This window comes from Sus scrofa, chromosome 18 (genome assembly GCF_054392235.1).
Source record: "Sus scrofa isolate SSC_HxYL_T2T_F1_AM1 chromosome 18, Sscrofa_HxYL_maternal_Yorkshire_Landrace_v2.0, whole genome shotgun sequence".
In the NCBI taxonomy this organism is placed as follows: Eukaryota; Metazoa; Chordata; class Mammalia; order Artiodactyla; family Suidae; genus Sus; species Sus scrofa.
Genome location: NC_139400.1, coordinates 50,396,840 through 50,420,703, shown reverse-complemented (window position 1 = coordinate 50,420,703; position 23,864 = coordinate 50,396,840). Strand labels below are relative to the sequence as shown.

The 23,864-nt window shown below is 43.9% G+C and overlaps 1 protein-coding gene across 2 annotated transcripts; it reads left to right on the top strand.

The window, feature by feature from the left end:
- Positions 1-823: 823 nt before the first annotated feature.
- On the top strand, positions 824-19,503 carry PPP1R17 (protein phosphatase 1 regulatory subunit 17). 2 transcript variants are annotated; one of them, XR_014834335.1, is made up of 6 exons: positions 824-914; positions 6,053-6,179; positions 8,989-9,141; positions 10,561-10,713; positions 17,171-17,314; positions 17,926-18,087. XR_014834335.1 is itself a non-coding variant. In XM_021079216.2 (5 exons), exons 2-5 carry the CDS (start codon positions 6,098-6,100, stop codon positions 17,248-17,250), a joined length of 468 nt encoding a protein of 155 aa, XP_020934875.1. In that variant the 5' UTR covers positions 824-914; positions 6,053-6,097; the 3' UTR covers positions 17,251-19,503. The 2 variants fall into 2 exon arrangements, 1 of the variants encoding a protein (XP_020934875.1); XM_021079216.2 differs by having other exon boundaries at positions 17,171-19,503.
- Positions 19,504-23,864: the final 4,361 nt, after the last annotated feature.

The window sequence follows — 23,864 nt, the reverse complement described above, 5'->3', positions numbered from 1 at the left end:
TCGGGATCCTACACCGCAACTCACGGCAATGCCGGATCCTTAACCCACTGAACAAGGCCAGGGATCAAACCCACATCCTCATGGATACTAGTCAGGTTCATTACTGATGAGCCACAATGGGAACTCCGTGTTTGTTTTTTTTTTTTTTTTAAAAACCCTCTGGTGAGGAGGACTGCAAAGTGGTTAAGAGCATGGGTTCTAACACTCAATACCCAGCTCCAGCCCTAGCCTCACCATTTACTAGCAGTGAGACCTAGGGCCCCAGATTCCACATCAGTGGGATGGGCAGGAGGAAAACGGCTTATCTTGCAAGGGTGTTGTGAGAGTTGATGCTTGTGAAGAAGAGTGCCTGGCGTGTGGAAAGCCTTATGGAAATGTCACTGTTTGCTGCAATTCTTCTCATCATGATTCTCCTCTAAGACTCAACAGTGGTGAGGGAGAGTACTCTGAACTTAAATTCAAGTGGATTTGAGGGTCGAAATTAGTAGTGGCACCTTTGGGGCAAGTCCTTTATTTTCTCTGTGCCTCAGCTTCCATATTTGCAACATCAAGCCAAAAAATCCCACTGCATGGGGTTTTCATGGGGATTAAAGGACCTGGCTGGTTTGTTTGGACTTCTTTAGCTTTGCACGTTAGGTCCTCAAAGCACTACTCTGTGTGTTGTTTTTGTCATGGACAATTATTATAGTTGGGAGCGGTGGCTGCAAAATGAGTCCTCTTTCCCTCTCCATCCCCCTTGCCCTGGCGCCTGAGAAACAGAGCATCCCCATGGCAACAGCGGCAGCTGGTCCCTTGATAAGAGGCTCTGGAGCCAGGCAGCATCAGCCACTGCCACTGAGGAGCCGGCCCAGCTTCAGGGAGGAAGCTCTCTCTCACCATCCTTTGCCTTCTCATCTCAGCCCCTGTACCGATTGGTAAGTGCTTTGGTTTTTTACTCAACTTTTATGGCAAGAAAAGCAAGTTTCCACTAAGTTACAGCTGTTTTGTGGTTACTGGAACAAAGAAGGCTGCAGCTGGTGGTATGGGGCATGGGGGTTGGGGGTTCTGGTTGAGGCAGGTGCACTTTCTGGAGCAAAACTAAGCTAAGCCGGGGCTCGCTGGGGAGCAGGGAAAGCCATTTTTCCAAGGAGTAGAGTCCTGAGTTCTGTAAGAGCCTGAGTGCTTGCAAATTAAGTTGTGAAATTTCACAGTGAACACAGATATATCTGAGTATTCAAAGCAGTGTAAGGAGGCTTATCTTTCAAGGCCGGGGAGAGTGTTGTTACCAAAAAACCTCTCTATGTCCTACTTCCAGTAGGAGTCATTCCTGAAGGAATATTGCAAATTTAGGTCTTCTAAATGAACAAATTTGATTTTAAAATATGGTATTTTTTGACCTGAATTCAGTCCTCAGGTTGAAAAAAAGATGTGCAAAGGATATGGATTTTATATAACCAGAGGCTCCCTTAACCAGACACCACATTGGTCTGCGGACATAACCTTCTAACTTCTTATTCCATCAAGTACATCCAGGCCTGGCTACTTTGGGGATATTTTTTAGAATACCACAGGTCTGAGCTCAGTGTCAGCTCACTTCTGAGGATCAGTATTATGTTCCCATAATACTGGAAACATGTATTCTGTAGTTGGTTTATAAATTGGATTATTCTCATCTCATCATTAGCTTCAGAAAAGGCCAGAGATAAGGTGGAGATAATTCCATTTAGATATACATGTTGTAATTACAAGGGGAAGACAAAGAGCAAAGAAAGCAACTCACATTCTTAAAACGGTAGCATGTGCTGGGATCTGGGTTGCAAGCTTGACACATGTAGTACTGTTAATACTCTCAACCCTGGAGAAGAGCCACTGCAGTTCCCATTTCACAGATGTGGAAACTAAGTTTCCAAGAGGACATAAAACTTTCCCAGGTTCACCCAGCTAGAGAGTGGGACAACCAACCAAGCATTTGTTTCTACCTCGTATTACCTCACAGCACCAAATGCTTCCAGTCCCTGAGCCTTTTACTGTCTATGAATTAATCCAGACATTCTAACACCCAACTGCGAAATCTCCTCAGTGTTGAGAGAAAGGACAAGATGGCCAGATCAGCTTCGGATCTCAAACTGAACGGACAGTCTTTTTTAGCTGCAGAAATAGTACTACTGTCCTCCTAGTACAGGTACCAGCTCTGAGCTAGCAGACACAAGCCCTTCACATGGGTCCAGGTTTCAGCAGGCTGCTGTGACATGCCTGTCTTGCAACTCAGCTGGCTTCCTTCCCTCACACCCAGTTCCCTGGACCTTTCAATTCCTGTTCTCAAAAGAGAAAGAGACCTTTGTCATTAATAACCTTTGTGTATCGTGAATCAGTCAATATCTCCTCCCTCAGTGGTAATTTGCATTTACAAATATCTCTCTGAGAAGAGGGATGTAAGAACTAGCAAGAGGAAGTTGCAAGAGTTTAGCCTCAGGGAACCTGAAAACCTTCTCAAACCCCCAAAATGCTCTTACTTGGTCTGTTGTACATGCTACACCAAACCACCCACATTCTCTCAAACAACGAGAAAGATAATTCAGACCGACAACCCTTTCTTGTCTAATGGAGAAATCTGAAAAATTCTGAAAACCCCCAGTTTTTGTTGTTAAGTTCAACATAAATTCATTTGGTAGCAAAACCTGACATGAAAGAGATGACTCATCTTGCAGTCTTTATTTATACGATTTGGTGCAAATGCTGGTATTTTTGCTGCCGAAGTAATGCCTGTGACTGCGGTGCCTCCTGAGACCCCTCTAAGGTGTCACATAGTAAAAATTTCCTATTTTTCCACCATACATGTGGCCCCAGTCTTTTCAGGAGAGGGTGGGCAGGCTGATACTGACAGTCACAGTGGCAGTCTGAGTGTCACTGTGTAAGTATTAAAATTCAGAGACCACACCAAACCAATAAGTGGCATGAGAATACTAAAGAGCCACAAACCTTTGATTGGAAACCAGTTTATAAAATATCCCAAAGCATCTTTTAGGTCTCTAGGCCCCCTCAGTAGGAATCTGAGGACCAGGGGACCAGGTAAGTTTAGGTGTGAAAGAAGGAGGTGATGCTTCAGAAATTCCCAAATTACAGCGAGCTTCCGAGGGAAATGATGAAAGCTTCCCTGGGTAGCATGACAAACACAGCATCCATTTGTTGTGCTTGGGGTGGAGACTGAATTAGAGAGAGGCAGGCACGGGCAGAGCAGGAATAGGACGTAGAAATATTCCATTTCCCAGTTCAAGAATCAGACTAGCTCCTGACTCACAGCCGCTCAATTGCCCTGAGCACCCTTCTCACTGAGGATAGAAGTGCAGAGAGGGTAGGGGGATGGGGTCATCTTATACTGACATTCGGCAGGCAGGGAAAATGGTTAATGAGTAATGGTTCATGGTAAATTAATGATTATGAATGAGGCGACAGGAAACTCCAAAGATCTCACTCCTCCACGTGGTTGTTCCTTTGTGTGGAGGTTCTGCAAGAAGATGGCAGTGACATCATCCACGATGAAAGTGTCTTCTAATCCCATGGGTAAAACACATCCCTGCCCAGCACGAGGCATTTTCTAGATAAAATCCCAAGCGCGAGAATCCTCTCAGGTCCCTAACAAACAGAGGCTTGAAAGAAAGTCATTCTTTCACTCCCACTGATTTAAAATAGTGTTGTTTCCCCCATAGACACCAGGTGCTGTCCTTGGGAGGAAACGTGTCAGTTTTGTGACTGATCACCAAGGACTCTCCCCTTGTCCAGGGACTCCTGACGCTTGAATAATTTATCTCCCAAGGGCAGCCTCTCTCTCAAGTCCAGTACTGTGAGAGCCAATTTGCTCAGATGAAGGCAGGCCAGCCCATGGCTCAGCATCTAGATGAAAGGAAGGAGTCAGTGATGCTTAGAATTTTTCAGTTCAGCAGCTGGTCTTCATCAGCCAACTATCTAGTAAGGTATAGGCAACGTTGCATGACAATGACTGCCACTCACTCGGGACTTGCAACATGCACAGCATGTAGCTAGCCTATTTAATCCCCCTGGTAACTCTACAGGTTTGGGACTATTATGTCAACTTTACAGAGAAGAAAACTGAGGCCAAGAATGGGGGCAGAAAGCAACCTGTCTCCTTGGGTGGCTGTGGGGGGCACCACCAAGATGCTCGCCTTGGCAGATTCTATCATGGCAGCTGTAGCTTGTTGGAAGAAAGGGCAAATAATTATATTGCACTTGGGCTCCTCTCCCCTCACTTAATTGTGAAGACTTAGCCATTTCATCAAAGTCGCATGGCTTTTCGTCAAAGGGCTGCGATGTAACCTAGATGTATTTGACTTGAAAGCTCAGATTCAAATTAAATAAGCAGCTCTTAAAGTACACGGGAGCAGCCGTATGATCCAAGTACGAAGAACAGCTGACCTTAGGCTGGAGAGAAGAGGGGTACTCGTGCCAGACAGGACCTAGAGTCGAAAGTAGGAGGCCTGAGTTCAAATGATGATTCTGATCCTAAGTCGTAACTAAGCTCTTTGAGTCTCAGCTCCTTCTTCTAAAGAGTGAAGATTTTGACTAGATCCTCCACGGGGTGATCTTCAGCACAAAATTTATGACGAGACTTTCTGCACCAAGAGAGGGAAGACGGTGTAGGTACGCAGCCCATCTGAGGCTGTGACTTGGCCTCCAGACCTTAGCGCTGAGCCCATTCATCCTAAATGATGATCCCATAATTTCCTCTCCATGCAAGTAGGTGACGGCCAGCCGCCCAAGTTAAGAGCACACTTCCTCATGGTCCCAGGGAGTTGGCATTGGCAGTCTCTATACAAACACTGAAAACAGTGGTCTGAGTTGATTTCTGCTGAAGTCATTCAGTACAATCAGTCTGCTTAGAAGGACACTAAAAGCTGGCTCAAGTAATCTGTTAATGGCTCCATCTGCTAAGCAATGATCTCAGCTTGCAGGGGGAGAGGTCCTTCAGCCTTCCCAGAGAACACTGGCTTATTCGTCAGAAGACAACTGAGTTAAACTAATTGCATGAGCTTGTGCATGCCAGTGACCCAGGAATCTCATGAAAAGAGGACCAGTTGGGTCATTTTCATCTTATTCCTCTCCAACCATTCTTACTGTGGTGGGACATGAGCAATAAATGATCTAAAAGAAACAATATAGGCAGACGCTAATGACAATTTCCTATAAATCTCAACTAATGTGTTTCTCGTTCAGACCTGACACGTGTCCGTTCTGAATTTCTACTCCTCCTGGACAATGGCTACAAATAATAGCTCTCGAAAGTTCAATGGATTTGTGGTTTAGAAAAGATGGGTGATAGCAGGAGGGGGAAGGGGAACAGATTAGCTCTAATGTCAGAAATCTCTCGGGAGAAAATAATAAAGATCCATTTCAAGACTGAGATGTTTTCCTACCGCAGATCCACCACCGTTGTAATATGGATGAGAAGGAAGTCTCATTACTTGATAGTTATAAGCATGTAATAGTAGAAAACCAGAAGCCTGGATCAGTTTGGATCCAAAGGAACCATTGTCTTAAGCGTCTTGGGTGTCTAGTGGAAGTATGCAGAACTGAATTGGGATCCAAGCTTGGTTAGGTAGTAGACATGCAACTAAATAAAGTAAGTTTTCTGATCCTCGCTTTCCTCGCCTGTGAGGTAGGCATAATCCTACTTTGCAGAACTCAGTAGAGAACATATAGGAAAGATTTAATCAAGTTTTTCTGTAACTTAGCTAACTCATTTTTAATTCAGATATTGCAGATTTTCAGTCTGAAACTCCCACAGTACTTCTGTAAAACGGCAAATATTGGATATTTGATAAGTGACAATTACTGATAAATCTGTGTGTGTGAGTGTGTGTGTGTGTGTGTGTGTGTGTGAGTGTGTGTGTGAGAGATTCATTTATTTTGGCTTACATCTTAAGTTTAGAGTTTCTAGTGGCTAAGTAGAAAAAGCAGAGTTAAGATAGGAGAACATAATAGCAAGTGCTCAGTAAATATACTTGTTTAATAAGTGAGTTGAACAAACAGAAGACATACTAATAGATTTGTTTCTTAGCCTTCTGTAGGGCTGGAGAAGAAATCATACACTGACCCGCCTTGGATGATGTCCACCGAGCAAGTGCAGCCCCTGGAGCTCTCAGAAGACCGACTGGACAAGCTCGACCCTCGTTGTGGCCACTTAGGTAAAGGCTCCAGTGTGGATGCCAATAGCGGAAGTCACAGAGGGGCGTCTCTGCCATTCAGTTTGCAAGCAAGTCAGAGGGAAGGTCCTGAAACCTGATAGTTTGTGACTTCTGGTGACAGCCAGCACCAGATGGACAGGCAGATAGCCATGGGTCTGTGGGGTCTGCCATGTAAATATTAGCTGAAGCGCTGGAGGGAAGTTCATTAGAATTAAAAAGAGAGACAAAAGGCATTGTCCTCTTTTTTGGGTCTGACAGAGTCCCAGGCAGAGCATTTTTGAGGCAATAAATGGAACGTAGCAGAATAGCTTGTTTCCAGTGTGTCCCAGCACACGTACACCCCATGTGCGGTGCCAATAAAATATTTCAAATATCTCTCTTTGCCTATCAAGGCAGAATTTTAAATAGCCTTTTTCTGCTTTATTGTCAATCTGTTTCCTTTCCAGAACTGACTTTTTGCATAACCTTTGTAATGAAAATACCAGGAACATTTCTGCCTCTACCCATTTCTAAAAATGAGACACTCAGACTTTTGATGGATGGGCCTTTTGCATATTCATAGCCTTTGTTTATGCCTTGCTTGGTTATGATGCCCTCCCATCCCTGCCTCTCCCCTCTCCCCATTTACCGTCAAGATATTTTATATTCAGGACTTCTCGAAAATGGGAAAAAGTGCAATCGAAGTAAAAGCTAAAATTGAAGGAAATGTCTTGTTGTCTGTGCGGCGCCCTGAGTGACATCCTGGAATTGAATGGTGGGTGACCCACTACAGGTCCATAGCCAGGCTGTATTTCCAGAGACCCCACTGGCACGCAGCACCCAGCACCCATTCTGAGCCACTTTCCTTCATTCAGCAAATGTCTACAGTGTGTATAATATAAGAGGAGATTAACTGTGCTCTGTGTAATACATTTTTAAAATTACATTTTCAGCCAGGCATTAAGATGCATAGTCCCAAGAGCCTGGATTTAATCTGATGCCATAACCTGCCAACAGTGGAATCTCAGAATTTTAGCTGGCACCCCTTTTTTTTTTTTTTTTTTTTTTTTACAGTGGCACCTGTGGCATATGGAAATTCCCAGACTAGGAGTCAAATTGGATCTACAGCTGCAGGTGTATACCACAGCCACCGCAGCACAGGATCCAAGCTGTATCTGGGACCTGTGCCACAGTTTACAGCAACACCAGATCCTTAACTACTGAGTGAGGCCAGGGATCGAACCCACATCCTCATGTGCTAGTTGGGTTCTTAACCTGCTGAGCCAAGACAGGAACTCCTAGCTGGCTTTATAAACCTCAGTTTCTTTATTTGAAAATTAGGGGTAATAGTACCTTTCCTGTGGGCATTGTGTGAAAACTAAATGAGATAATGTATGCAGGATTGTGTGACTATTTAGCAACTAGTAAAATATAGGTATTGAAGAATCAGAAAAGGCGTTGGTCCTTCCTACACACTGGACTGATGTGAGCCACCTAGTACCTAAGTCGTAGTAAATAAAGTCCCCCTCACCTTCTCTTCTTGTGTGCATGTAAATTAAAAGCATATAGTCCAATGCCCTACACATAGTACAATTTTGATAAATATTTATTAAATTGAAATGATTGGATGAAATTATTAAAATCTAATGAGAGAGGCAATTAAGAATAAACTTATTCGAAGGCTATATCATCTTAAATCTCTAAGGAAGCTCTATCTAGAGCAGATGATAAATCATTATAGAAAGAACAAGTGCTTGAACAATGATGGGAAGCTCAAATGACAGCAGGATAAACCAAAACACGGGAGTAACATGAAACAGAGAAAGTAATTTAATGGGCAAGGAATGATCAGGTTGAATTTTTGTGTCCAATGACATCTGATGGACACGATGTAGAATCCAGGCTGCAGAAGCTTGAGTGGGGTCCTACAGGGGACTAGGAGAGTAAAGAGCTTGATAAGACAGGATGATCTGGGGTAAGGATGGGCCAATAGGACCACTGCAAAGCTGGGGGTCCGTGACAAAGCCATTGCTGAAGGGTGAGTGTCAGCCACTGGTGTGCCTTGGCCAGCTGTGGGAGTGAAGGCGTGGGGACCAGACTGAGATTATCACCACTAGACCAGAGAGAGCACGAGGCTCCATACTGGCCGTTGCACTCTCCAAAGAGAGCAAGGCTGGAGCAAAGGAAATTGAGAAGGAGCATTTGGGACAGAAGCTATTCTGGCATCAGAAATGTAACTTAAACCCTCCCTGTGGCTTGCTGAACTGTATTTTAAACTTCCTCTTTCCTTGATTATCCACCCCATTTGAGGGCTCTTCATTTGGGGTTGTCTAGAATTCTAGTTTTCCCTTTTACGACATGTGTTCATGCGTATAAAGCCTTCTGGGAGTTCCTGTTGTGGCACAGTGGAAACGAATCCAACGAGGAACCAAGAGGTTGCAGGTTTGATCCCTGGCCTCGCTCAGTGGGTTAAGGATCCAGCGTTGTGGTGAGCTGTGATATAGGTCGCAGACTCGGCTTGGATCTGGCGTTGCTGTGGCTGTGTCTGTGGTGTAGACTGGCAGCTATAGCACTGATTTGACCCCTAGCCTGGAACCTCCATATGCCACAAGTGTGGGCCTACAAAGACGAAAGACAGAAAAAAAAAAAAAAAAAAAAAAAAAAAAAGTAAAGTCTTCTATAAAAGAGGCCACAATTTTTCTTATTTTTTGTATTTTTCAGACAAAATGACTTCTACCCCTACCATCAGGTATAATTGGAAACCAACCAGTCTGTGACCAGACCCTTACTCATGTGGCTTTCTTTTTTCTTTGCATCTTGTCAAAATCAGATGATCTTTCAGACCAGTTTTTTAAGGACTGTGATCTCAAGAAGAAGCCAAGAAAGGGGAAAAATGTCCAAGTCACCCTGAATGTTGAATCAGACCAGAAAAAGCCAAGGAGAAAAGATACACCAGCCCTGCACATCCCACCTTTCATTCCAGGTACCAGACAATGAGGTCAATTTGCCTATCTGTAAAAAGGAACTGCTTGCCACTAGGCCACATCAGCTTACGATTTTTTCTCCTTAAATATTTGGATGTTCTTAAATCATTGGTACAATCTCTGCATATACTTAGTTACAATAATGCCAGCCTCTATAACATACAAATTCCAAAATATTGGTGGATAACACAAGTTTACATTTCACTCAGCAGTGGAAGTTGTGGGCAGGGGAGGCAGGTTGTGCTCCAGACAGTGACTCAGGGACTCAAGCTGACAGAGTAAAGTCACCATAAACATCACTCCAGCAGGCCCGGAGCAGACAGAACGGAGGGTTGGCAGGCAAGTAGCCCATCACTTCCTTCAGTGGCAGCCCTCACGTGACTGCTAGGGAGGCTGAGACCTATAGCCCAGCTGTGTGCCCAGGAGAAAAGCAAAATGGTTTGGTGACCAGCCAAGGAGTCTCTAAAACAACCTTGCACGTGACATGTGACACTCTCTTATTTCCCAAGGTTTCGTTTTTTTCTTATTCCTGTCCCCCCTCCCTCCAAGCCATGTATTTAATGTCCTCTCTGTTCACAACCCACGTGGAAGGATAAACAAATAGAACACAGAGCTTTCTGGAAAGGAACTTTTTTTCATTCTATAAGAAATAAGAGAAACGCATAAATAGCTGAAATATGCAGTGAGAGGCAATGTCATAAGGAGGTTCTCAGATAAAGACCCTGGGATTTCAGTCTAGGCAGTGAACTTTGGAAAGTTTTGGAGAGGAGGCTGTTTTTAGAGAGTTTGTAAATGATGGGGAAATTTTTCATGTGTAGAAAAGAGGAGAGGAGACAAATGCGTGGAAGCAGGGAGTTAAATCAGTCCTTGAAGAGTGTAGCATGTAGCTTATGGAGCAAGAAATGCCCCGTGGCTCTGACAGGGATGGACTTTGGTGGCAGGCAAACCTGGGCTCAATTCCTTGGGTGCATGTCTTTGCCTCTCTTTCCTCAGCTAGGGGGTTGTGGTAGTGATACTAAATTCCTCAGAGTTTTGTGAGGCTAAAATGAAATCAGACACTTAAACCCCTTTGCATAGAGGATATTCTCTAGTGCAGCCTCGGTAGATACTAATCTTATTATAAAGAAACCCCTTTCATTTAAAAAAAGTTTGGGAGTTCCCTTGAGGTGCAGTGGGTTAAGGATCCAGTGTTGTCATTGTAGCAGCTCACTCAGGTCACTGCTGTGGCATGGGTTTGATCCCTGGCCCAGGAACTTTATACCATGAGTCAGCCAAAAAAATAATTAAAGTTAAATTAGTTTGAAAAAATATATTGACTGCCATCACCAGTTGTTTGTGCAAATGTGGATGCAAAGTCCTTGTGTATCAGGAAATAAGTATTTGACCCTGTTTCTCCCTCTGTTCCCCTTTCTATCCAGGTGTGCTTTCAGAACACTTAATTAAAAGATACGATGTCCAAGAGAGACATCCAAAGGGCAAAACAAACCCAGCTCTTCACAACACGGACCTGGAACAGAAAAAGCCAAGGAGAAAAGACACACCTGCCCTGCACGTGTCCCCCTTTGCATCAGGTAAAAGAGCTGGTACAGGACATTTGCGGAGGATGCTGGGAACAGGTCAGGGGTCTTACCACCTGGAGGTGCCACGGGCATGGCCTTTGTCCTGGCCCCACAGTCTGTGCCTCAAAGAAGTTCCCAGGGGAAGAGCAGCATTGACTGCTGCTTTTCAGGTTTACTTTCATTGGCAGCTCCCCTGGGGCTGACTTGGAGATGGCTGAGGATCAGAGTAGCACTCACGCTTCCGCAGAACTGGTTAGATTCACTGAGCCAATGAAATAGAAAAGTCAGTGGTCCTTGAGAAGAGTTTAAATACCCTAATCTTCAGTCTTCCAGGGATCATGCTGATGGCTGATTCAAGACACCTGGATATTTTGACCAACTCCCCAACAGAAGATAAAGAGGGAAAGAGAGAGGAAGAGAGCTGCAAAAATAATGCTGGCTCTCTCGATATGTGTCAGATCGAGCCAAAAAAATCTTGCTGAATTATGTCTGTAATCCCACACCATAAGGGAGCCAGCGTGGGAAGTATAGTCCTTTCCCTAAAAATTTTATGTACAAGTTGGGGACGAAGACATGTACATTTATGATTAGAGTATAAGACAGAGTGCATGCATGCGTGTTTTATAGACAGTTGGGGGTGCAAGAGTGGCAGAAGAGAAGGTATACCTAACTGACAATCTACTAAATGTTGGGTACTGAGTTTGGCGTGTCTCGTGGATTTTCCAAAGTTAACCAAATAACACAGAAAAGTGACTATTATCTCCCTTTACAGATAACGAAACGGAGAGAATTTAGGTAACTTAGCCACTCTAAAGTCTTCTGTTGATGAAATGGATGGATGGATGGCTGATTGGTTAATTGATGAGGATGATTAGAAGGATAGATGAATGGATCAAATTATGCTCACATCAAGAACTGTCAAGTGACAGAGCTGGGGCTCTAAGCCACATCTGTCTCCTCTATGAGCAGTTTTTCATTGCACCATGCTATGGTTTGGACTTGTAGTAAAATAGCCATCCAGCAGGGACACTTTGGAGAGGAGATGCGATTTGGTTATTATAAAACTATATTTTCCCATTATTTCATTTAATAAAAAAAATCAAAAGACAGCTCGGAGGACCATGAAATAGTAGTCAGGGGTACATACAGGGTTGCTGATTTCAGAGATGAGCCAGGCAAGGAGGCACTTGTCTGAAGAAATGGACCAAGGAGGGGCTGGAGGGTCTGAATCTTCCTCAGCCATGCTTCTCATGGGTTACAGCCATTCCTACCTGCACCAGTGCTTCTCCCCATAACAGGTTTCATCCTCCAAGCTCTGCCTCTGTCCATGTTGTAGTCACTTTTTAAGACTCCATCAACTGCCCTATTTCATTTCAGATAGCGTGACAACCTTCACTCTCCCCAACCAGATCCTTTCATGAAATGCTGGATATAAACCAAACTCACTTTACTTTCTGTCTTGTCTATAGAGTGACTCTTTTTCTACTCAGAAAAAGGTCAGCCAGAGTGGGAATGAGGCAAAAGCGTTGGTACAACTAGGTACCACATATCAACCCTCATATAAATATATATTATATTGACCATTATTGTAAGTTTAAAAAAGATAATCATTTTAAAATCAGATTATTAATTTTCACTATGTAGACCAAACACAGGAGTCAATCTTAACAAAATAATAATTTTTAAAGGAAACACTATCTACTAATTCCAAGTAAATAAAGCAATTCAAGTTAGGTTAACTAAGTATTGTTAATATAAGGAGTTGGGAAGTTACTTCAATAAATAGAGAAGAATGATTTCCATTTAAAAAGAAAAAAGAAAAAAGACTCCATCAGCTTAAAGTCCTACCAACAGAGCCCTTCAAGTACAAAATGAATCTTTTCAATTCTGAACTAACTCTGTATTAGAGCTGGGCATGCAAAGACCAAAACGTTGCCATCTCTTTAGGTATTGTCCTTATAGTTCTTGTAGCTGTTATTATAGCTGTTATTTAAACTGGTTTACATCAAAGACGTTTTTTGATGGGAATTCACGAGAACTGGCCTGGGATTGCCCTATGTTGCAGGTCTTGATCTTGATATCTGGCCCAGTGTCTCCTATGTAGCACCTCTCAATAAGGATCTGCTGATTCGATATTCTCTTTGTCAGTCATGATTTGGCATTTTCAAGTTCTTCATCAGGAGACTGATTCTTTTCTGCTCATTCTTGTATTTGTTTTTATTAAAATCCTTTTAGCAGAAGACTTGGTAGAGGAACCAAAATATTTATGAACAGAGAGTTACCTTACCTTGAACAAGGGCTTTGGAGTCAGAAAGGTGTAGGTTTGATTTCTGGTTCTGCTCCATTCTTGCTTCATGACTTTGGGCAACTAACATAAACTGTAAGAGCCTCCTTCATTTCATCCTTCCCTGAAAGGAGGACCATAAAATCTGTCTCCTAAGGTTGTTATCACAACTAAATAAAGTATATGAAGTACCAGGTACAATTCCTGGCTTGTTGAAAGTCCTCAAAAAAATGTGAGTTTGCCCCCATTCTCTTTGCAACCTGATATTCTTTGGCATAAGTTAAACCATTTCAAAAGGAGACTTTTTCTAGCCACAGTGTCTTATCTCACCATAGAAACCTACTGATTCAAGGAACTTCCTAAATTCTTGAGTCCTATTTCTCTGACAGCAGAGGCTGCCTACATCCCAGTATCGGCATCCTAGGAGAGCAGCTCCCAATTGAATTAAAAAAGTTTATCAAAGAGTGCAAAGTACACAAGAGTTGGAGGAGCGGCACTGTATATTCACAGACTCTATACACAGTATGGAATTCCTTGAGTCAGAAAATCTCTGTATTGCAAGTATTTGCAATTATAGACAGTGTTCTATGACTCCAGCTTTTATTAGCATATTAGCTGAAGTGCTTTATTTTTGAAGAGCCTTTTAGTATCTAAAGATTTGGCAGTAATCGAAATGCTAGTTAAGCTGATAAGGATAGAGCCTTCAGCAGATGTTCAGAGAGACTCACATTGGTTCTAGTAAGAGAGGAAATCACAGAAAAATGCACACCAGAGACATCTCCTCTCATTAGCCCTTGGCAAGTGAAGACTGGACAAGGATTGGCTCTCTCCTCTAAATCTCTTGCTAACTACCTTCATTCCCGGAGGTTAATGAGCTTCTGTGACGGGTTCCAATTGCCAGACAACTCCTCTGAGCTATGAGGAGTAACCTCGGGCTTCCTTGGCAACCCAGGGTTTCCTTCCAACACGGCCCACAGTTGCCAGGGCCAAGTGTCTGCACTGCAAGGAGCTTTGGTTTGGGATTGGTCAGATCCGAGTAGCTGAGACCTGCTTAAGAGGAAAAGTCTTTAGTTGAGGTCTCTGGCAAAAGGAACCAGAGAAAAGAATGAATGATGAAGCTGGAAGCACTGAAGAGAAGCCTCCTGGAAAACTGGCCCATGAGCCATTAAGGCTTGGAGATAGAAGTTCAGTATTATACTTGCAGAAAGGATATAGATGTGTCCTTTGAAAGTGACACTTCCTCTGTCCTGTTGGGAAGAGATCACTCTGGTGTGGTTTCCCAGGAGCTGTGGTGTCACAGTTCTGGGTGCCTTAGATCTGCTCACAACTGTAATGCAGGTGACCAGCTTTAGATGGTGCTCTGGGTGGGGTCATGGCCTAAACCAGCTTGTTGCAGGGGTTAATTGACCCTTGAGAGTCCTTGGACTGACCATTTTGGCCTTAAAAACACACCAAGTTCTAAGAAGCAACCAAGTTCCCTAAACTCTCCTACATAGCGAATGGAAGGAAAAGACCTGACATTTTTTAAATCCCTGCAATCATCCAAGCCCTGTGCTGGATGTTAGAACAGCCTTTGAAAATCTCATCGTTTGGTCCAGGGGAGACGGATGTCTTGTCTAGTGATTCCTACAATGTGAAAAGTGCTTTAATGGAGGTTCATGTAAGGTGTGGTTGAAGCATAAAAGAATGTTGGCCTAAATCTAGCCTGCTGGCATCACCACCTGTGGGACATGCAAAGTATGTTTCCTTCAGTTTTATAGATGAATAGGCTGGGGCTCAAACAGGTTGAGTGACTCCTCCAAGTTGGTCGGACACAAAAGGCAAAGCTTTTCTGGCTCTGGATCATTTCCTTCAATAACACACCTCTGCTTCCACAGGAAATTGTGAGGACCAGGACTGGGTTAAGTCAGACAACTAGTGTTCATCAAACCTCATTCACCAAATAACCAGTGCCATGAGATGAAGCATCAAGAATACGAATACAAAAAAGAAGAAGAAGAATACAGTGACATCCTATAGATGCTACTGATTCAAGCCTCATCCTAAACAATGAGATCCATAAAATCAAGATTTTGATAAGCTGCCACATATTTTTTTCATTAATGACATTAAAATGAATGCTTAACTATATGAAATACAAACACCAGCTCACTTTCCACTTGAAATAATCTCCCAAGTCCCTGGGGGAAGCCTAGGCCACTTTGGGAAGGGCTGACCTTGATGATTAAACCAGCTTCCTCCCTTCCCTGAAATCCTAGCACTTTCTTTTTTCTTTTGGCCCAGATACTTGTATAACTAGGTGTCAAGAATTCCCAAAGTAATCAAAAATTAACTGGAATCTGAAATTTAAAGGCTCCTGTTCACCTTGAATCCACCCAAATTTAGTTTAATGTAAAAAAAAATTCAGAGTTCCCATCGTGGCTCAGCAGAAATGACTCTTGACTAGCATCCATGAGGATGCAGGTTCGATCCCTGGCCTCGCTCAGTGGGTTAAGGATCTGGCATTGCTATCAGCTGTGGTGTAGGTTGCAGATTCAGCTTGGATCTGGCATTGCTGTGGCGTAGGCCAATGGCTACTGCCCCAATTCAACCCCTAGCCTGAGACCCTCCATATGCTGCAGGTGCAGCCCTTAAAAAAAAAAAAAGACAAAAAATTTTTGAGAAGGAGGAGTTGGGATGCTTGAGGCTCAGCCTAGCTAACTTTATGTTCTTCTACCAAGATGGCATCAATTCCAAATAAAAATCCAAACCTCTATTCTGCTGGTATAAGAGAAAATATCTCCTATGATGTTTCATAAGTGATGTATGCAAAAGCCTTAGTTTCAGCTCTCCTCCAATAAATATTAGCTAATTGGTAAAGAACCCACATGAACAAACTAGGGACTGAATCAAATGAATAGTCATTAAGATCAACACACAGTTTGCATTAACTTGCCGCTGAATGGAGTCCAGGGTTGTAGAAAGGCCTCTTGTGATGCTCAGCTTTCCTCCCTCAAGTTTAGATCTTTATGAAACGCTTCATGAACGGAAAGGTCTCTAATTATGAGAAGGAGTCAGTGCAAAGCAGTGGTGGGAAAACAAAATTGGCTGGCTGGGGAGGGATGACAGAAACCACGGCAGAGTGGCCTTGAATCACAGCTCTCTTTCCTTTTATTAAAACGACCTCCTCTCACAATTCACAGGAGGCGCAGAACCACCCAGATCCCCCTTGGATGGTCTTTTCTGGGCTGATCAGTCCAAAAAAATGGTACTTAAGATTATGAATTCCACCCTAGAGCAGTAAACTTTTAAAAACAAGATATTGTGGGGTCTAACACAGGGGTTTCACCTTCAGATTTTTCTTAGTAAGGATGCTGACAAAACAACCATCTAACGTCTCTGAAATCTGATAAAAATAAAAGGATATATTAGTCCCCCAAATTAGAAAAAGAACCATCTTAAACTAAAGGACAGCTTTTACAACCGTAGCCATAGAGCCGAATGAAAAATTTCCTTATTTTCTCTTTTTGCTCTAAACCATGCAAACTTTACCAGCACTGACATTTAGAAATGGCATGTTCAGAATCTCAGCTCAGTATTTTTCCCAGATGTTAGTAAAATGTGTTTAGCTTGACTTCATGAGATTTAGAGGTTCTCTGCAAAGGGGAAATAAACTACCAATTTGTGAAAGGAGGGGAAAAACTAAGTTGCTTGCAGGCGTAGCACTGTGCTAAACATTTTTACCTACTTATTATTTAATTGTCACAATAACCTTTTATATAAGCATTAATGCCCTCATTTTCCATACAAGAAAATTTAGGTCTGAAAGGTATTATCTGGCTCAACCCAGATTAAATGTGTGGCAGAATGAGAAGTCCAAAGCAGTTAGACTCCAAAACCGGTATGCTTACCATTCTGCTGCCACAGGCTTAAAGGCAGAATGTAGAGAAGTGGGTGTAGGTTGCCTCTAACTCCCATGTTGAGCATCTCTGGCAACCAGAGCGTTGTCCTCACTGAGCCACAGCACCTCTGGGAAGGCCAAATAAGGCCACCCAGCTCCCTCTGTCGGCACCGCTCGCAGGTAGCCTCGCAGACACTGGAAGGTTTCTGGGTTGCTATGCTCCTGTGTACTGTGTCTACACTGTAAGGTCATCTAATATTTTAATTAGAGGACCTAATTGCAGACCTGTGCTTTGTGTTTTTCAGGTGTGACCCTGCTCAGGGATGAGAGACCCAAAGTGATCCTGGAAGATGATGAAAAGGACGGTGACAAGATAGCTATTTAAAGCGATTTCACTTGAGACCACGCATAAATAGGTTAAATTGGTTCCCTATGGCGACCTAGAAAAAGTAGGCTCATTTCTGCTCTCGTTTTGTCACAGTCTACCTTTAAGATCCAGACACCTTTTCCCCAGGAGGCATGCAGTATCAAATTTCCAGTCACCTCTTTGTCCCTCTGCTCTTTCTGGACTCTGGTTTCCACTCTCACCTCTTGAATTTTCATTTTCTGATGTCGTGGAAAGGAAGTGGGTCATCCTAACTTAGGAGGTCAACAGGGAAGCTTTAGTGCTCAGTGTCTTCATCTCCCGGATCAATTTATGGAGCAAAGTATGTGGATAACACGGGAATCCTTCAGACTTGACCTCACATCATCCAACTGCCAGTTCCAGTGCGGGCTCTCTGTTTCCACTTAGAAAAGTGAGAATGTTTGGGTTCTAACTCCCTGGTTACTTTGGAGAACATGGTCTTTTATCTCTTTTATCCTTCCTCAAGAGTCCAAGGGTCTCTGGTGATATTCCTAAGAGCTTTGTAACTGTTACCCTAAAAGTGAATATATGAGCTGTGGGAGTCAAGCCAGCCAATCATGCATTGGTCCAAAGTAGCGCGGATAGAGAGTGCTGGTCTGCCTGGGAAGCTTAGAAATATACGCTATTTATTTATTTATTTATTTATTTATTCAGCTGTGCCCGCAGCATGTGCAAGTTCGGGGGCCAGAGATCAAACCTGCACTACACCAGCGACCTTGAGCTGCCGCAGTGACAAAGCGGATGCTTAACCCTCTGAGCCAACCAGGAAACTCCAGTAATATACCCTATTTACTTTAAAAAAACATTTCTTAACCATGTTGTCTGGAGATTTTGTGCGTTGTGTCACAAGTGAACCATTCCAAACAGTAGGTATCATACCAATGTTGGTGATGAATTTACTTTTTAAAAACTTAATTCAGATCAGTGGCAGTCCACTGCTATACTTTCAGCATCCCCACTCATTTGGACGCCAGGATGCTTTCTCGGATGAGAGGGAAACATGTGGTGTGATGAGCAGGAGGCTTTATGACCCCTGCCCAGCCTGCAGTCTGGGTGGCGGGGTGGGGGTGTGCCATGGAAAAGCTTTGCATGGGGCCTCATCCACCAGGTGACTGATGTGAGGAAGGACAAAAGCTATTGTTCAGAGGTATAAGGGTGGCTGTTGGAGTTCCCATTGTGGCTCAGAAGAAATGAATCCAACCAGTATCCATGAGGATGCAGGTTCGATCCCTGGCCTCACTCAGTGGGTCAGGGATCTGGCATTGACATGAGCTATGGTATCACAGACACAGCTTGGATCCCGCGTTGCTGTGGCTGTGCTGTGGGTGCAGCCCTTAAACAAAAAAAAAGAAGAAGAAGGTATAAGGGTAGATATTCAAATAGATCCTGCCTAAAAATGATAAATTTGGAAGCTGTAGATACAGCTTGACTCCAATGGTTCGTTAATCCTTTCTGTTTTCCTGTCCTCACAGATGTGGAAAAGATGCAGGACTCTCTTGGTAATAAAGATGCCTCTAGTAATAAGATGCATCTCTATGTCCTGGTGCATTTCTCCTAAAAATATCCTATCTACCTATGTTTGTAAAGTGAAGTGGTTGCAAAAGAAATTCAGGATTGTTTTGTTTGTTTTTGACCCACAGAGGTTTAAAAATATTTAAACCAACTTATTATTTAACAAGGAGAATTTACATAAAAATCCTAGATTGCCAGATTCTGTTGAAAAACCACCTCAAGATCTGGCAACCTGAGCCTGATTTAGAAGCACTGCAAGTGTCCGCAGGCACTAAGCACTGGGTGCCCTTTTAGGAGTAATATAAGTTCTCCAGCTCGCTGTCCACGCCACCTGGCACATTTCACCCCTCAACTTCACCCTCCAGCCTTCACCTTTAAGGAGCCTTTGGTGTAGACCCATACTTTGTGTCTCTAATTATCTCTCTTCAATCCCAGTGCTCTGCTTTCCCTACTGGTGGCCCCAGTCACAGCTTCGGGAGGAGGGGAATACGCCTGTGGCTAGGCTGCTGGTTGAGGCATGAGTGGTGAAACAGGCCACCATCGAGTTGTGAAGAAACCAAATGCAATTACGTTTATGTGGATGATAGGCTGACATCACACTAAGGGATTCCTAGTAAGAAAGCACAGACGAACTCTCATCCTATCAGCTTTGTTGCACAGGCATGATGTACCTGTAGCCATGCCAACAGGGCGTGCTCAATAAACTCACAGGTGCCCAGACAAGCTGTTCTCCTTTCTGACTTCCTGGGGCAGGGGCAGCGGGGAAGTAGACTGGCTATTGAAGATACAGAGGCCTTAGTTTCTTTTGCAACACTGAACAAGTCCCTGGAACTCTCTGAGTCTGTTTCATTATCTTAAAAATGAAGATAGTAATCCCCACTTTGCCTTCATAGTCTGAGAACTAAATGACATAATATATGACACAGGGCATAATGAGCTTAAAAGCCCTATTCATCTATAACAGAATAATTTTAAGACATTTTCAGAATATAGACTGTGCCTTTTCTATTGCCAAATACCCACTGCCTGGGTATTAAATCAGTAGCAATTATATGGACTTTAGTCACAGCATCTGAAGAAGTATTTCCAGTAGGGAGAGCCCATCACTTGCAAAGCTTTAAAAGACCAACCCTCCTCTGTTCAGGAAAATAGTCTTTGTAGTACTCCCAGCCTCAAAGGAGTGCTTACAGAAATGATGAGGGGAAAAGCCAGCCAAAACGTCTGACCAACCCCGGACATCACCAGGGGATTCGGAGTGAAGCCAAAGGTCCTCCACTCTCCTTAACCTGTGTGGCCCTTTTCTAGGCGGGTGAGTTAGAGGTTTCATGGCTAGGATTACATTCAGATTAAAGTAGTTCTCAATACATTTGTGACTCACTTCCCTCCAGCCAAAAAACCATTATATTAAAAAACTAAGAGCATTACATGAAGCCCACTCCAAAAGAAGGGCCCAATTAAAGGCATCCCAATAGAACTGGCAAATCAGTTGGCCTTTTGGTCATTCTGAAGGCATTTACCCCAAGCCCAGGCCTGAGAGGAGGGTGCACTGGACGGAAACACTTAGTTCTCTTTCAAAAGCCCCAAACAGGACTTGTGCCTCCATTTAAATCCAGATCCTCTTTAAAAACTTCTGCTGAGATCACACAGCCAACTTCTAATGTTTAGCTATCACCCAGAGAGGCAGAATCAGGCTCCCAAGGATTGAGATGGACCTTAAAGGACTCAAGCAGGGTTTCCTTGTGAATGCAGTTAAGTGAATTTTCCCTCCCAAGCCTGTGTTGTCCATACTGTTTTCCCTCTTTCTTTCTTTGTCTGTCTGTCTGTCTGTCCTTCTTTTTCTTTCTTTCTTTCTTTCTTTCTTTCTTTCTTTCTTTCTTTCTTTCTTTCTTTCTTTCTTTCTTACTTTCTTTCTTTCTTTCTTTCTTTCTCTCTCTCCTTCTTTCTTTCTCTCTCTCTTTCTTTTTCTTTTCTTTCTTTCTTTCCTCCTTCCTTATTTTTTTTTTAACAGTAGTTCCCAGGCTGAATCAGAGCTGCAGCTGTTGGCCTACACCATAGCCACAGCAACTCGGGATCCAGACTGCATCTGCAAACTACACTACAGCTCACGGCAATGCCAGATCCTTAACCCACTGAACAAGGCCAGGGATTGAACCTGCATCCTCATGAATACTAGTTGGGCTCGTTACTGCTGAGCCACAATGGGAACCCCCATCCATGCTGTTTTCTTAAAACAAGGCTAGACTGAGATGGCAGGCAGTTGTGAGAATAAATTAGTCAGGCAGTAATTTTCCCTAGCTATATGATGGATTGTGTAGACGCCCTGTCATCTGGTATAAATGAGGCACCTTTGCCACTTGAAATTTTTTAGTGTGAAAATGTTGCTCAGAAAACTCCTGATGGCAGTGAATGAATGCGCAGGAAATAGATGGGCTGAAAATCTCCTTGTCCTGGTCTCCTGAACACAGGACTGCCTTTGAACTGGTTTGAAAATATCATCCTTACAGCAGCTCAGAACATGATAAAGACCATAATTCCTGACCCCTCCCCACCCCACCGCCAAAACCAGGACAGGAGACTCTGCACAGAGGTGTATTTAAAGGGAAAACAATGTCGTATTTGAAATGAGCTCTTTCCTCAAAAATCCGAGACATTAGCTTGTCTTTCTCAAGCAGAAAAGGACAGGTATTTCCTGACCCCCAGTCCCAGGTCCTTCCAGTAAGATGAGATCCCTCATCCTTTAGGAGACTTGCTGAGAAGCAGCAGAAAGCAGAAGATAACCACGCTCATCCTAACCAGCCTTGCTCTTCCAGTCTGGAGCCAAATGTGAACTTTGAACGAAAACAGTGAACCCCACATCCTCAAGTCCTTACAATTATGTATTAGAGCTCCAGAAAAAACAGTATTTATCCATCAAATCCTATATCAACTATATTTAAAATATATTACTGGGGTCACCCTGTGGCATAGTGGGTTACGGATCTGGCATTGGCACTACAGCGGCTTGGGTCACTGCTGTGGCATGGGTTCAGTCCCTGACCTGGGAACTCCCACCTGCTGTAGGCATGGCCAAAAAAATACTACTACTTAGTCGCTTCTTAAATAATGTCCTTCATGAAAAGAACAGTGTGTTCTGAGCCCTTGTATTTGTTCAGTCTTTTTCCTCTCTCAAGTCATCTGATCCTCAAAAGCAATTGTCAGAAAACTAAAGAGGCAAGGAAATGGACTTGGAGGAGAAGCCAAGATGGGAACTCAGGCCTCTGAATGCATGGGTGCTGTGATCCTGGCAGCTTCGTGTGGAGGGATGACCACTGTATACAATCTTTGCCAGCTCCTCGCTGCCAGGCAGCCAGGGTAGTGCCTATGGGCTTGTCGTGGGTCCTGGGCTCACCTTGGGGGAAAGTGTCTGAAACACCCTCTGGTATAAGGAGATTCATGGTTGTGAGCCCTCCTGGGGTTCTATAACCAGAGCCTTTACACCAAACTGACCCTCAGCTGGGGCCACCAAAAGGCAGCAGTGACTCAGACAAGGTCAGGTTGAGAGACAGGAGTTTGGAAGAAGCATGTGAAACCTGGAGATGGGGTGGGGAAGATGCAGGATGGGGGAGAGGTTGGGACCAGTGCTAGATCCAAGGTCTGGAATCTTAAATATCTTTTTCCTGTTCTTCTGTGATTCTGTTAGCCACTTACCAGTAATGCTTCCTGATGGCAACCTGACTTTCCTTCCTCCCTGAACACTGTGGCTCCCAGCTACCCCCAGCAATAAAGCGACCACCTGCTATTGGGGGCCCTGAAGTTTAAGCTTCATTAACTTCCTGATAAATCCACCCCCAGGAGGCAAGAGACAACTGTCTGCCTGCATTGTGAGGGGAAGGGAGCTGTGATGAGGCTGAGCAAGTCTGGACACCTGTTTTTTTCACCCTTTTCTCCGGTGGTTCTCAAGTATCATACATTCTCCACCAACATGTTTTTTTAGCAGGATGACTGATGCAATTAAAAGGTGAACATTTAGAGTTCTTGTCAGGCTCAGTGGTTAACGAACCCAACTAGTATCCATGAGGATATGGATTCAATCCCTGGCCTTACTCAGTGGGTTAAGGACCTGGCATTGCCGTGAGCTGTGGTGTAGTTCAGATGTGGCTTGGATCCTGAGTTGCTATGGCTGTGGCACAGGCTGGGAGCTACAGCTCCGATTCGACCCCTAGCCTGGGAACCTCCATATGCCATGGGTGTGGCCCTAAAAAAGAAAAGGTGAACTTTAATAAGAGGAGTACTCATTTTCAGGAAATTTTTTAAAAAAGTATTCCCAAGGTTCTTTTTTTTTTTTTTTTTTTTTTTGGCTGTGGCATATAGAAGTTCCCGGACCAGGGATCAAACCAAAGCCACAGCTGTAACCAGAGCGACATCAGTGACAACACTGGGTCCTTAACCCTCTGAGCCACAAGGGAACTCCTTCCCACAGTTCTTGGAGTGCTGGTGGGGTTGTCCTTCAATGCTGAGTGACTGGTACCACTCTTTACTGTCCTGGACAATGCTATCATAATTTCTTGTTGCCAAGTGTTCATGTGTCCCGGGAAACATAGCTCTTCCCTTTGAAAGATCCCTCCATCCTCTCCCCGGCCACACGTCGCCCTCCCTCCCCATCCCCTTGCATGACCACGTGGCTCTCTGTTCCGCCTGACAGACAGTAGCTGGAACGAGAACGAATTGTGCACGTTCACTGAAATGAGCCATCACACATGGGAAAGGCTTGAGGCACACCGGCCAATGCTCGTTGCCCTGAGGCTCGGGCTCAGAAAGAAAACAAGTACGAAGGCCAATCCCACTCCTCCCTGAGCCTCTCAATCCCAGTGGAAAGCTTCTTGCTTCCATTCTCCAGTGTTTGGAGATCCTTTTGTTGAAGGGAAACTACTGAGAAGACTAACGTGTAGAACACGTAGACTCCGAGGTTCTGAGCAGGATTACAAGGGGAAGCTCCTTGACTCTCCCCTCCATCTCTCCTCCTCCCCATGCCCTCCTCTGATGGCCTGTAAGGAAAGCCTAGCAGGGACTTGGCCAAGCAGGGGCAGAAGCACTGGAACTAG